At 33.5% G+C, this 15100-nt stretch overlaps 1 protein-coding gene across 6 annotated transcripts in view; it reads right to left on the bottom strand.

Moving 5' to 3' along the window:
- The window catches only part of LOC145284502 (uncharacterized), a 424059-nt gene that overhangs the window by 17394 nt on the left and 391565 nt on the right, over positions 1-15100 (bottom strand). For 4 of the 6 annotated variants that reach the window (XM_080133383.1, XM_080133382.1, XM_080133381.1 and 1 more), the window contains one exon: positions 4362-4505. The exons of the other annotated variants lie outside the window; for them this stretch is intronic. In XM_080133383.1, the coding sequence (XP_079989509.1) occupies positions 4362-4373 (12 nt within the window). In that variant the 5' untranslated portion in view covers positions 4374-4505. The remainder of the gene's footprint in view (positions 1-4361; positions 4506-15100) is intronic. 6 annotated transcript variants of the gene reach the window in all.

The following is a 15100-nucleotide window of genomic DNA, read 5'->3' as shown; positions in this document are numbered from 1 at the left end:
GAAGTAAGAGGAGATAAACACTGTATAAAATATGACCTAGAGGGTCAAACAAGAGAGGGAGAGAGTAATAGACTGAAACTGGTAAGAAATGGGTGACTTTGTCAATAAGTTTCAAATTATGATTAATTAGAATAATTAAAATGGATTAAAACAGAACATAACTCAATCTCTAAACGAAGAAATATTTTAGCATTTTGTGTCATTAAAACATGTAAAAAAACCTTAGACAAACAAATATTGATTAACGCATCTTTAGTACAATAATAAATATCTGTGATAAAATAATGTCCAGGAAATCTTCAGAGATGTCGAAACAGTTACGTGAACAAAGTGGAATGATAAAATTGTCACTTTATTCCATTTCCATTTGATGAAAAGCTGGTTTTCCTTTCTTTTTTTTTGCAGACAATCTACTAATTAGCCAGTTGTGTATAAATCTCAAGAGCGATAGGAGCTTTCTATGATGTCTGAAAGTGACATAATGTTCAACGAGTAAGATCGGAGATGCACCACTGTACAACTCATGCTCTCTACTGATCCAAGTTATGACAACAGAACCATTGCCAGCACCCTCAAAATGCAAATCTGGATGGTTCAACGTTTGAGGGCACAGCTTAATACATCGGATGACTCATGGTTATGGTCTTTGGTGTGATTTGAAGTAAGGGCCACATCATGCCACCTCACATCTTCAAAGTTGGCTTGAAAGTCAACACCAAAGTGTACCTGGATGGGGTGATCCCCTGGTGCAATCAAGTGGCTACTGGCAAACTCTGGGTGTGGCAGCAGGGTTTGGTGTCGGCTCACAAATCCAAAGAGACCCAAGCTTGGCATCAAAAGGAGTGCTACGACTTTGTACCCTTCTCTCAATCTCCTCCACCATTTTCCCCTGACCCGCAGGACTACTTCGTTTGATCATACGTCGAGAACATCACCAACATCACCTCCCAAAACACCAAAACCAACCTGATCGCCACCATCCACCAAGTATTTACTGAGCTCCCACTGGCACTTGTGGAAAAAGCATGCTCCTTCTAGTTCCAGACCTGTATCGAAATGGTGATTGAGGCTGAAGGCGGCTACATTGAATAGATTCCAGCTCTACTGCATAATCAAGTTACCTGAACTGATTTTTTTTTCAATAAAAGTTTTAAAACAAAGCTGTAGTGTTGTTTTCTTCAGCGCAACAAATTTATCGTTTTACCCTGCATGTGTATATGAAGAGTTTACAGTTAAAACGTAATAAACGCCATTCACAAAACTGATGAATTAAAATTACCAAAAGTTTGGTACTGATATTTATTTGCTTACCCATGAAAGCAATATGTGACACAGGGTAGTTTTTAATGTGGGGGTAAACCAGCTCTCCCTAAAGTGGGCACTCTAGTAGTAGGCAAAAGTAAAAATTATGGAATGGTTTTCCCTACATTGACCAAGTACAAATTAACTTAAGTATAGCATCAGAACAGATACTACACTCGGATCTCAGCCCAAAGGCCAAAAGTTTGGTATTTTATCACTTTAAAACGTCAAATTCATTTATTTACATCATGTGATATTTGCCTGATTTTAATGAAAAAAAAAATTATCTCTCATGGTTGATTTTCCTCCATTAATAAATTTTGATGGGCACAACATATTAAAATCCAATATATAAAAATAAGTTGATCATATTTTCCAAATTAGTTTTAAATAGCAATGCATCTCACAAATCAAATTCTGCCAATTTTTATTTATTACTATTGAAACAATGTTCTTTGCAATAAAAAGTACTTTTCTTCAGTTTCTTTCAAAGAATACTTATTTTGCTGTTGCTCTAGTTTGGCTATTAGATAAAAAAAAACAAAACAATTAGTTTACTTTACTAAATAATGGCCTATTCATTTCTTACAATTATATGACAGTAGGTAAACATTTCTCTTTTAAAACAACTATTTGAATTCTTTCAATGTGACCATACCATCAAAGTCTCCTATTCTGCACACATCTCCCTATACGTTAGCAGATTTAATCTTCCTCTGAGGTCATCTGCACTAAACCTGTCATTAAGACTCACATTACTCATATGGCATAATCGCGTTGACACACCGGTTCTTATCAGATCACCAAAGTTAAGTAACGTTGAGCCGGGTTAGTATCAGATGGGTGACCATTTGGGAATTTTAGGCACTGTATGTGCTCTCTACTTATCTCGGCATTTGTTTCCAGTCATCCTGTACATACACTTCACTTGCCACTGGTATTTAACAATGTTGACTCAGGAGAGGTGTGGTTGGAGATTGGGCACCTCCTGCCACAAAAATTTCATGCGCAAGCACCCCTACTTGGGTATCCATAGTCTCTCAAAGACTGAAGAAACCTGTTACACATCCATTGTATTATTCTTATATCATTTTTCTCCATGCAACGCAGGTCCTCAACACTTACTGGCCAGGTTTCACTTCCATAGATCATGACACATGCCTGATAGAATTAAAAAAATAAATATATTTGTATCGTAATTATGAAAATATTAATGCTTATCCATATGAATAGACGTGGAAGATTTTGTCTCATTGCTTTAATTAGTTTATAAGATGCTGTCAATAAGTTTCCAGACATTTTTTGTACAAACATTTAAAATTTTCTTAGACTCTTGAAAATTCAGTATGTTATTACTATACATCTTATGAGATGACGGACCAATTTTTATGATTTTACGTTCAAATGAGCAGCTATAGCAGGAATTGGAATACACTTTACTAAAATAGTTTAAGTAGCAAACTTAGCAAAACAGTAGCGTGCCAGCTAATATAATACTAAAAATCTGTGATGGATGATGTCACAAAACACAAAATAATGACGTCATCCATCAAACCAAAGAGGAAAAAAAGAGATCCTTTAGGACGTTTTATCTAGACAACCTGTGACCCTTTTGGGTCATAAGTCATCTGCTTAACAAACCATTTCGGGGGCCCCTAGTATAATAGTAAAACTTTGTGTACATTTATGTCTAAAGACAGCCACTTTTTGAAATGGCGATTACCGTGCACAGTGGATTATGTCACCCATCAAAACCTGAGGGAGAGAAGGGGGTAGGAAGTGATCCTTTATGATGTCTTATTCATGAGTGATCGAGATAAAAGGTTCACTTGAGAAATCTATTATAACGCTAAACTTCTGTGCATATAAAGGTTTGAAAGCAAATGCAAATATTCATGAAAACACTTTAAAATACAACAAATACTGACCCAACGGTCACAGGTGCCTTAGTATGTCATAAAATGAAAGAGTTTGTTATTTAATTAGTTATACTGAATTGAATACTAAACTATCAGTATGTTGAAACCAAGTAAAAAGAATAAAATGTTTGGAAGAGGAAATTTAGTTTTGTTTTACAACATATAAACCATTTGCAGGTAATTTAATGCTGACTTTGATCATTTTGGTAAAAGTTTTTATGCTTCAAGTTCTTTAGATTTTCAAATATTTATTCATGGTGTTTAGTTTAGTTGTTTTAAAGAGGAAAATTGATGTGTTTGTTTTTGGCTTTGCAGAACATGACTGAGTTTTGCAAAGGAAAGAAAACAATAACATCAATGTCTGGTGTATTTTAGATCAGGGAGCCGCTATCTTCAGGCAGCCTGATCTAGTGGCACCAGTTAAGAGGAGAAAAAACAGCGTTTTCTAATTTTAAAGATGTAGAAGATTTCTTAAGTTAGCAATAAATAGGTTCATGACCGTTAACCTTGATTAGTAATACCAATAATCTAACATTGGCATGATGTTCATGTTTTGTGTCTTTTATGGAAGATCAACCCCTGTTGGAATTATTCAATGCACCTATTACGGTATTTATTGCAACTAATTCACTGTAATATACACAACTAATTTAACAAAAGTTGCTATTTTACTTATTATCAAATGTTTTCTCTGCATTCTGCAGAATACCCCCCTGCCCGGTGCTTATCTGCGGTGTCGTAGCATAAAACGAAGCAGATGACCTGAAACATCCCATGACAGGATGATGGTCTGTCTCCAGTTTTATTCCGAGTAAGTCTGTTACACATTTATGCACATGGGGTGTTTTACACAAAGTATCCACTATTCCAAAATGGTTACAAATCTAAGAACTGACCAGCTGTAAAAATCCCTTTTTTTAATGCTAGCTGGGAGGGTGGGGGTTAGAGGGGGTGCAATAATGAAATTGTGAGTTCATACCTTTCCCAGACCTACTAGACCACAATAGATCTGATGATTTTAATTCAACATAACCAATTTCATAGGCCATGAGAGTATCCATTAGGCCAAGCACCCCGCCTCCCCAATATATCATTCAGTATTAGGAGAAGCAAATAACTGAAAGGGCTCAATTCCTATACCTTCTGGCACATCTCTTCATGGCTCTCTTGACAGAAACTGCGGAGGAGATCCTCAGTGGGTTGAACGATCTAGTTGCCCTTAATTCACAGCAAATACGTGGTCGAGTAAAATAGTGAAGCAATTCACAAAAAGAGGGGCGAGCACTGCAAGAGAAGAAGAAATCGAAATAGCGATTAGAAATGTGTGCACCGAATTATTATAGCTTTTCATAATTCGTGATGAATTCAGAAGATATAACTTTTATGTCTATCTGAGTAAACATTCAAGAGAATTTCATATGCATTCAAATATTTTTTAGTGCTAGATTGTAAGTAATTATATATACATACATATATCTATTAAGAAATTTGGGTTATTCATCATACTGACAGTGAGAGTAAGAGGCATGAGGTTGGTTGAGTGCTCGTTGTTGGAAGCAGAATTTTAATCTTTGGGAGAAAAAAATGAAAACAAATTTTCAAAAAGGATTAGCTACTTTACTAAAGTAAAAAACGAAAAGTGATTTAACTGAAACCTGTAGAATAACTAATGAATTTCAAAATGCATTAAACAATAACAACAAAAATCTAATGTAGAAATTTATTGCCAAATCTAAATCTAACTACCAATTTATTATTTTTTTTCTAATAGCGTAATACATTTTTTGAGAGAGAACAGATTAAGAATAGCAATTGTTTAGAAACCTTTAAGATGGACTTGAATGGATTCATAAAAGAAAGTGAAAAACAGAATTAAGAGGGCATTTTTTTTGGGGGGGGGCATCGGATGAAATATTTAATAGAATTTGATCTGTATCAAATAATACTGAATTAATGGTGTAAACGTTTTGTGCAACAATATCTTGTTTTAAGAGTTGAAAATATAGTTTAAAATGGTTTAGTTGTTTTGTTTTACAGCATACCAACCCTTTGCAGGTTATTTAATGCCGAATCCAGTAATTTTGGAAGAAGTTATACTTCAAATTCTTTATATCTTCAAATATTTATTCATGGTATTTGGTTTGGTTGTTTTGTAGAGGAAAATTGTTTTTATTTTTTTTTTTTTGAATTTACAGAATATGATTGAGTTTTACAAAGGAAAAGGAAAATAACACCAACATCAATGCTTGGTGCATTTTAGATCAGGAAGCCAGTATCTTCAGACAGCCTAATCTAGTAGCATCAGAGGTTAAAAATGGAAATGTTAAAAAAGGCATGACAAACAAATAATAATGTGCATGATTTGTTAATGCATCTTTACTTTGCATTTGATGTGGTAGATTCTTTAGTACAGAATTTAGTTAATTGAGAATACAAAATCAGAGTTAAAAATTATTAGGCTGTGGAAATGTATAAAAAACATGAGTGCACAGTGAACGAAGCATAAAAAATGACTAAGTTTACACCCCCCCCCCAATAAGGCCCAAAAGTCCCCAGGAGACATCAAATCCCGGTTAAAATGAACAAACGGTGCAGTTTGAGGCCTTAACATATTTAAATTTGAGTTCAGCACCATGCAAAACTGCTAAATAGACATACACAGAAAATTTTGGACAAATATCGGAAATAGTCCCAAAAATGGAGAATTTTTATTAGCCTTAAAAGAGCCCCTGGGGCACACCCAAGAGTTATTGCAAAGTATAGACAAACATGATTACATAGAAAGGAGTTAGTTACAACTTTTCTGAAAGTTTTATAAAAATCCAAGTCATCATTTTTTTTTTTTTTTTAATAAGCAAAAGTTTCAATTTTAGCCATTTTAACCTGAAAGGCACCCCTAGGGGGGCAAGCAGAGTTTTCCCGAAAAATCCGTTCTGTTACTTTTTTTTTTACTCATATCATGTCTAATGTTTGTTCAAAATTTTAAAAAATTCCAATGTGTAGTTATTGAGAAAAGTGCAGACAAAGAACTGACACGGATGAATTTACAGGTCCACCTTTTTTTGTTGGGGGACCAACAATTATGATGTCACATGGCTCAAAAGAGAGAGGATGATAGCAATGTGTAAGATGCATGGCGATTAATAACATGAGCTGACAAAATATAACTAATTAATGATTTTGATCTCCATCTTTCTCTCTCAGAAACAAAGATCACATCGAATGATTGCTGCCTTCCATCAGTTTTGTATAGAGTTAGTCTTTTTGTAGGAATAAATGAAGAAACTTTAATTACAGAATCGCATTCTGTGAGGATTACAGCAGAAGCGCATACCAGAAAAACAAAACCAAGGTATGAATAACCATTATGAACTTAAATGTTTCTGTAGAAATTATGACCACTTTGAGTACACACCAGCAGTATTTGAGTAGGAATTATTTTATACATTGTAGATAAGAATGTGGTTTGTTGTTATCTGGTTGATTGTAGACATCAATAAATTCTTGAGTGCCAATCGGTTGGTTATTTGATCGTTTTGCTTTATGGCATATCAACGTTTTCAGATTATTTAATGTCGAATCCAGTAATTTTGTAAAAAGTTTTTATGATTAAAACTCTTTACATCTTCAAATATTTATTCATGGTGTTTGGTTTGGTTGTTTTGTAGAGGAAAATGGTTGTTTTTGTTTTTAACTTTCCAGAACATAATTGAGTTTTGCAAAGGGAAAGGAGAAAAAAACAATAATATCAATGTTTGATGCATTTTAGATTAGGAAGCCAGCGTATTTAGACAGCCTGGTCTTGTAGCACCAGAGAGTGCCAACCGGAAGTGGACGTTTGAATATGAGAAAAAGAAATAACTGCTAACTTTGTTACAACAACCAATAAACTGATACAATTTATAAAATAACGATGTTTTGTATATAATGTTTTGTTGTTTATTGCAAAAAAATAAAATAAAAAAATAAATAAAATGCTGTTATTTCCTCCATCAGACTGAAGAAATTTTAATTTTTGTTTCCAATCAATAGTGCCATCTTTTTAGGGAGCTGGATTTTCCCTACATAAAAAAAACAAACAAACAAATAAACGACCTTGTGTCTAACTTTGTCATCGCAGGAAGCAAAGTAAATACAGACAACATAGTTACATAGTCATAAATAGAGAACAGAAAAGTTTTGTATATATTTTGCTTATAATGATCAGTCTATTATTCTCATTTTGAGTGTTATTTATGCAACGTTTCCGTTGGATTAGCCTTTGATCGTCCTCAGGCATGTTGCTTGTCGTTTGGAAATCTGAGGACCGTCGAAGGCTAATCCAACCGAAACGTTGCACAAATAACACTCAAGATGAGAACAATAGTCCAATCAAAGCAAATAATATAAACAATATTCCTCATCTAAAAAATTCAGAACTTTAGGAAAGTATTGGATGCAAAGAAAGAAGTCTGCTCTTGCTTGGTATTTGTTTCAGACTTTAGCAAAATGTGACACAAGGCCAAAAGATGAAGAAAGTCAGCTCTCCCTAGAGGGCACTCTGGCTTGTACAAAAGTAATTGTGAATGGACCTATCGACATTCCCTGGTAAAGGCGCTAATGGCAATTGGCAAGGAACAAAAATCCATTCCAGAAGAAGGTAATGCTTGGGAAAGTTTACCTGCTAGGACCAAGCTCAGTTATACAGCATTCTGTCAAGTCAAATTCTAGTTTGTTGGAATGGCTGCAGATGCAAGTCTCGACTGATATCAAATACGCTATACAAGAACAGCTGATTTGCTTACAGAATCTTTTGTTGTCAAATCTGAATGGGAGACTTCCAGGCAGGCAAGATCAGGAATTATTACTTTACCAAGAATATTGTGTGCCTGCAGCTTTATCTGTGATTAAGAGAGAGAGAAAATATGACATGGAAATGATCAAATGGAATGGATTCTTTACCAGCCACTTGAGTATGAAAGCTAACAATTGTAGTCGTAGTTTCAGCAGATTAATTGTCCGGGGCAATAATTTGGTGTGGTTAACAATCCATTACTGGCAACTTTTTCTATTAAGATTAGAGACAGACACTACACCTGCTCACCAAACCAATGGCTGCTAGACACTTTTGCGTATGATATTTCACTCGCAGAAATAATTGTATGCTTTACATGAAGAAAGAAAGGACAACTGAGACGAGAAGTGGTGGGAAGACATGAACAGGGAGAAGTAGTTGGAGGAGAATAGAAGAAGAAGTAGTAGAGTAATAGTAACCACCATAAAAGACACATTTATTGATTAAGATCTTTTGTCTATAAAAAGTTGACTTAGAATGAGTACTTTATGCAAAATCAATGGTTGAATATGGGTAAATTTGTGCGTATTTTTGCATTAAATGCTAATCCCTATTAATCCCTAAACTAGCAAAGGTTCATACAAAATTTCAGCCAGATCGTCCCAGTAGATTCCGAGAAAAATTCTAGAGTAAATGTGGTACTGTAATGACCAATCCCTATTAATACCTAACTGTGCATCAAACGGATACCATAATACTTAGCTTGCTGCACCTTACAGCAAAGATCCAGACAAAATTTCAGCCAGATCGGCCCAGTAGTTTCTGAGTAAAAATGGAATGAACAGAGAGACAAACAAAGAGAAATATAGCATAAATTTTTGAAAAGTAAAAAAAAAAGCAATAATTAACAAAGAAATATGTTGGAATGACAAATTGTGTTAATCGTACATCGTTTTGGTATTTACCACCATTAACCAAATTATTCTTGTATGATCAGTTTAAAAATGACCATAAGACTAATTAAGATATATCCAAATAAAAATTTGGAGAAAACAAGTGTAGTATGCATGGTCCTCTGTGAGTGCACAGTGAACGAGGCATAAAAAATGACTAAGTTCAGCATTGCACCCCCCCCCCCATTTAGCCCCAAAAGTTCCCAGGGGACGTCAAATCCCGGTTAAAATGAACAAACAGTGCAGTTTTAGGCCTTAACATATGTAAATTTGAGTTCTGCACCATGCAAAACTGCTAAATAGACATACACAGAAAATTTTGGACAAATATCGTAAAATAGTCCCAAAAATGGAGTGTTTTTATTAGCCTTAAAAGAGCCCCTGGGGCACACCCAAGAGTTATTGCAAAGTATAGACAAACATGATTACATAGAAAGGAGTTAATTACAACTTTTCTGAAAGTTTTATAAAAATCCAAGGCATCATTTTTTTTTTAATAAGCACCACAGCGTCAATTTTAGCCATTTAAACCGAAAGGCACCCCTAGGGTCGAAACTGGAGTTTTCCTGAAAAATCCGTTCTATTACTTTTTTTACTTACATCATGTTTAATGTTTGTGCAAAATTTCAAAAAATTCAAAGGTGTAGTTATTGAGAAAAGTGCGGACAAACAAACGGACGAACAGACAAGGGTGAATTTATAGGTCCATCCTCTTTTTGTCGGGGGAGGGGGGTCCAAAGACTGTTTCCAAATATTAAGTTAAGTTCTACATTTATTAATAGTATTTATCGTAATTGATTTTTTTTTTTTTTGTTTTACAGCATACCAACCCTTTTTGGGTTATCTTATGTCGAATCCAATTATTTTAGAAAAACGTTTGTATGTTTCAGGTTCTTATATATTCAAATATTTATCCAAGGTTTGTTTTGTTTTTTAGAGCAAAATTGTCAGTTTTGGTTTTGACTGCAGAACATGATTGAGTTTTGCAAAGGTAATGGAAAAAAACCCAAACAATAATATCAATGTTTGATACATTTAAAGTCAACAATGCCAGTATCTTCAGACAGTCTAATCTAATAGCACCAAGTATCGTAATTGAGAAAATTAATTCAATTCATTATAAATGACGGAGCAGATACTTAATGCTTGTAACTATTAATATTTTGGGGAAAACAATGAAAATATTTTTAAGTTTCCAAAATTATTAAATACTAGCGGGGTCGGAGGTACCCGACGTTGCCCGGGTGTTTGTAGGTGTGTGTATGGGGGGGGGGGATAAGTAATAACCCTGAAACGATGTTAAAAAAATCGGAAAAACCAAAACCAAAAACAGCGAAAAAAAAACCCCAAAAAAACGCTGTGTGTATGGGAGGGGGGGGGAAGTAAACTAAAGAATAAGCGAGATAAAAAAAATAAAAAAACGTTGCCCCGCGTGTCTAAAGATGTAAAAGAAAAAAAAATACTTTTGGTCGTGAGGCTGGATTGAACCCGGGAGCCTTGACGCAGAGGTGAAACAAACTCCAACCACTTAACCGTGTAGGCCAAGAGTAAGAGGAATTGATTATAGTGTTAAAATAAGGCTTATAAAGCGATTGAAAGAGGTTTGATTGACAGATAGCCACTAAATGAGGTCATCGCGGGAGTGTTACGAGATAACGTAGCAGTATTTTATTTTTTTTGTTTTACTTCACATTAGCGTTTATTAAATTACGTATTTCGTTTCCTGTCTAGACATCTCTTTCTATCTGTCTCTTTCTCTCACTTCGTCTTCCTTACTCTAAAGACTGTTACTAAAAAAGAAAATGGCGTCTGGCCGTTTTTTTTTTTGTAAAAACTTTGATCGTTAATATTTTTTGTAAGCATATTTTTTTTTTGCTTCACATTTTTGGCTTGTTATTTTTCGTTTAACTATCGTATCTAAGTATTTTTAATGTGCTAATAACTTTGGTAACGTTGTCATAGCGTAGAAGTTCATAGTTTAGCTTGTGTGAGGGTTAAATCTTTTTTTACCGATAACAACATTTTTAAATTTTAAATTCAGACTGCCATTAGAGCTTGCTGACGTCAAGATCACGTGGCATGACTCAGCAGGTTTTAAATACAAGTTGACCCAAAATAAACGGCCCCGTGTATACTTTATGTAGAAGAGTTGGCGCCTGTATTTTTTGGGGCAGTTATAAATCGATTTAAAAATATGTAATGTTTAACATTAAAATGTCACTTTTTTGGGGGCCGAAAATCGATCAGTTGACGCACTTCTGATGGTCCTTTTGGGCTAATTATTCGATATTTGTCGTCCGGAAGGTGGGGCTTTAATATGATACCAAGTTTGTGAATTTTTGTTCCGTCGGTCAAAAGTTTTTAGCAGACACACAAACATACATGCATACATTTTCGCTTTTATATATATAGATTTTATTTTCATCAAGTAATTTACATTTCTTTTATTACATATAATGAAAAAAAAAATTTCCTTACAGCTACAATAAAAAGAAAAAATCTTCCAAGAACTAAAAAAAAAAAACAAAAACAAAAAAAAAACAAAAACAAAAAAAACAAAAACAAAAAAACAAAAACAAAAAAAAACAAAAACAAAAACAAAAAAAAACAAAAACAAAAAAAAACAAAAAAAAAACTTGTCTTTTCTAAATTAAGTCGTCCTCATTCATAACGTAAGAAATCAAATCAAAGCAGCAACTGCTCAAACATTCTCTTCCATTTTTAAGGTCGAGGTTAAGCGAGATTAACTAACCTACATAGCAACTAATAGAGATATCATGTTCGCCTTCAAATTATTCTGTCCGCCAGAAGAAAATCTAATATGTTTTCAAAATATTGTTACCAATTCTTAATAGTATATTGGATAATACTTTCAGTGCAATATATTCAAAGTTATAGCTTTTGAACAATATTCAAGTTATCTTCCCTGAATTACACTCCCAAGGAAATAATGATCTCTTTAATTTTGAACTATATATATATAAAAAACATATTTACAGAATAGAAACTCTTTTGGGGTTATTTAATAAAAAAGCACAAGATCTAGAGTACACGATTAATAGTATTCAATTAATTGAATACAAGTTGCTGTTTTACCCATAGCTAGTGTAAAATTGTCAGTTCAATATTAATGTGTAAATGACCACAAAAAATCCGATAGAATTTGAACTCGACGTAGCAGATACCATAGGCCATGGCAGCATCTATTAGGCAAATTAACCCCTATCTCATATGTTGCATTATTTGGGAACAATTATCTTTAAACTTTTAAGCCATATCGTCTTTTAACAAAGGCTTGAAAAACAAGTCAACATTAAGTTATGCTTTTTTTTTTTTTAGTTATTTTGTTGTTTTTAACAACCTTGAAACATATTTAACATGTCACCTCTGGTAATATTAAACTTTACAGTCTGACATGGTCATCTGACCTTCTAGCATTGGCAGAAATAGATCACCAGCATCATTTAACAGATGCTAGTTACATTGGTTAAATGAGAGTAGTGACCCTGCCTCGAATTCACCAACCAAATGGATTTAGAATTTATAAACTGCAGAATTTATTGTATCCAATTGAACAAGAGAATGAACATTTTGGATAGGATTATTTTACAAAGCCCCCTTCCCGTTTCTTAATTTCTAATAATTTTACAAAGCCCCCTTCCCGTTTCTTAATTTCTAATAATTTTACAAAGCCCCCTTCCCGTTTCTTAATTTCTAATAATTTTACAAAGCCCCCTTCCCGTTTCTTAATTTCTAATAATTTTACAAAGCCCCCTTCCCGTTTCTTAATTTCTTATAATTTTACAAAGCCCCCTTCCCGTTTCTTAATTTCTAATAATTTTACAAAGCCCCCTTCCCGTTTCTTAATTTCTTATAACTTGTTTATTTGTAAGGACATAAAACACAGAATTTAAAATAATAAAACTATATTTTCAAGATGTCTATAATTAGAGTTGTGGAGTTGAGTCATTGTTACACAAGTTGGAGTCAAACCTTTTAAAACTGACTAAAGAAAGAAAAAAAAAAAAAAAAAAAATTAATACACAATAAAAATGATCCAAACAAAAATTCTCCAAATGTTTGTGTAATTATTAATTAGTGATTAACAACAATTATTTCCAGTTTACTATCTAAATCAAGCTCACAAGTAGCAGCAGCCAAGCCGATCACCATCTTCATATACTGTTCAAATTGAATCTACCTCTGAAGGCATCAGAGCTAAACCAGTCCTTGAGACTTGCAACGATTTTTTTTTATAGAATTCTATTTTTTTACATACATTAGACAGGGTGTTCCAAGTCATATTTGCTAAACTATGAATACTAGTAAGATACATTAAGTTTTTTGTAAGACTTGATTTTTTCATATCTCTTCAGATCCAGTAATGGCATTCACTCAACGAGAAAAGGCGTTTTGTGTGCTTGAATTTGCAAAAATTGAATCATGCCCTGGCTTCCTAGATTTCCAGATCTCACACTCTGTGATTTTTTTTTGTGGGAATTTGTGAAAGGACTGGTCTATGTGCCTCCCATTCTCGAGATATTCAATATCAAAATGTACCCAAGACTTTTGGAACACCCTGTATATATATATATATATATATATATATATATATATATATATATATATATATATATATATATATATATATATATATATATATATTTTTTTTAATTTTTTTATTTTAATAATAATAATAATAATAATAAAAAAATTTGATTTGGGAATCTTAAGTAGAATGACCCCTGGTGTGTTTGTGGTATTATGGTGAATGAGAACTCTAGCTAGAATTAGCATAGACTACTCAAAGGTACAGTGACGAGGTTGACCATAGACCTCCCCCGACTCCCCAATTTTTTGATTGGCCTTGTGCCTAATTTTGTTTTGTGGAATTTGTTTGGCAAAATAAAATATATAAATTAATATCATTTTCACATTTCTGCACATGCAACACCTATCCTCAATCCTCATTGACCAGGTTTCATTTCCATGCATAATCACACTACATACACATGCCCGATAGACGCTTCCCTTATCTGGCATTGGTAATGCTCTGCTGGTTAGTAATGACAGAAGTTTCCTGAACTTATGCTATTCACTCTTGCAACCACACTATCCTTTCCTAAATTATGTAGAACTTTGTGAAATTTAATGGGGAAACTGGTTGTATTTTTAATTTTTATTGAACACAAATGTTTTGTACAAAATTTTGAACAAAACTCTGTATTTGATTCATGGGGAGTAACTTACTTTCATTTCGTCAGCCATAATCGGTTAGAAGTTTTAATCAATTTATGATCATATCCTTAGTAGCACCTGTACTGAGGATTGAAATTTCAACCTCCAGAATAACAGATGAAAATGATAAGCAATAATCAGTGCTAAGTGACAGTTTTAAGAACACTGAAGGTTCAATCCTCAGTATGGGCGAAACTAAGAACATTATCATGAATTACTTAAGACTTCTAGCAGATCATTTTTGATGCAAACAAAAAAAAAAACGTCCCAAGTCAATTAGTCTGGAAAATATATTCTATTTGGAATGGCTTTTCATTCCAACTCTTTGATCATTTGCAGCATAACATTTTCAATAAGAGGATGGGTATTGTTAATATGCAGTAAAAATCACAAGACCTCATCCCTCCTCCTTCAGTTTCTTCTATGTCATTCAAACAAAAAAAAAAAAAAAAAAAGAAAAAAAAGAAAGAAAAAAAAAGAAGCCAATTGCACAATGTAACATTATGCAAAAATTATTCATATTCGTTCCGGTAATTCATAAAGAATTACATTTTCTCTGAATGCTACTAAAAAGAGATGAGCTCTATATGATGAAGGCGTGCAGTTAGCATAAGCATATGTAGTAGCAAAACAATTATGTACATTGCTATTGTTAATAAATTATTCTACCTCAACCCCCTTTGCACCACCACCACCGCCACCAACAACAACAAACCCAAAAGATAAAAGAAAACTGGGAGCTTTTAAGGTCATCTTTTTGTGAATAGTGATCACACATACAATTCTCATTCCTTCGATGTTAATTCAAATTTATCCCATGTAATTCGATGGCTACTTAAATGTCTAGCTCTCAACTGGTATCTAATATGGAATATGTTGCAATACAAGTTTAGCAATAAATTTGATTAAACTAC

Source organism: Euprymna scolopes, chromosome 9, assembly GCF_053919585.1.
Source record: "Euprymna scolopes isolate OS-2025 chromosome 9, ASM5391958v1, whole genome shotgun sequence".
Lineage (NCBI taxonomy): Eukaryota > Metazoa > Mollusca > Cephalopoda > Sepiida > Sepiolidae > Euprymna > Euprymna scolopes.
This window is presented reverse-complemented; position numbering and strand designations above follow the sequence as displayed.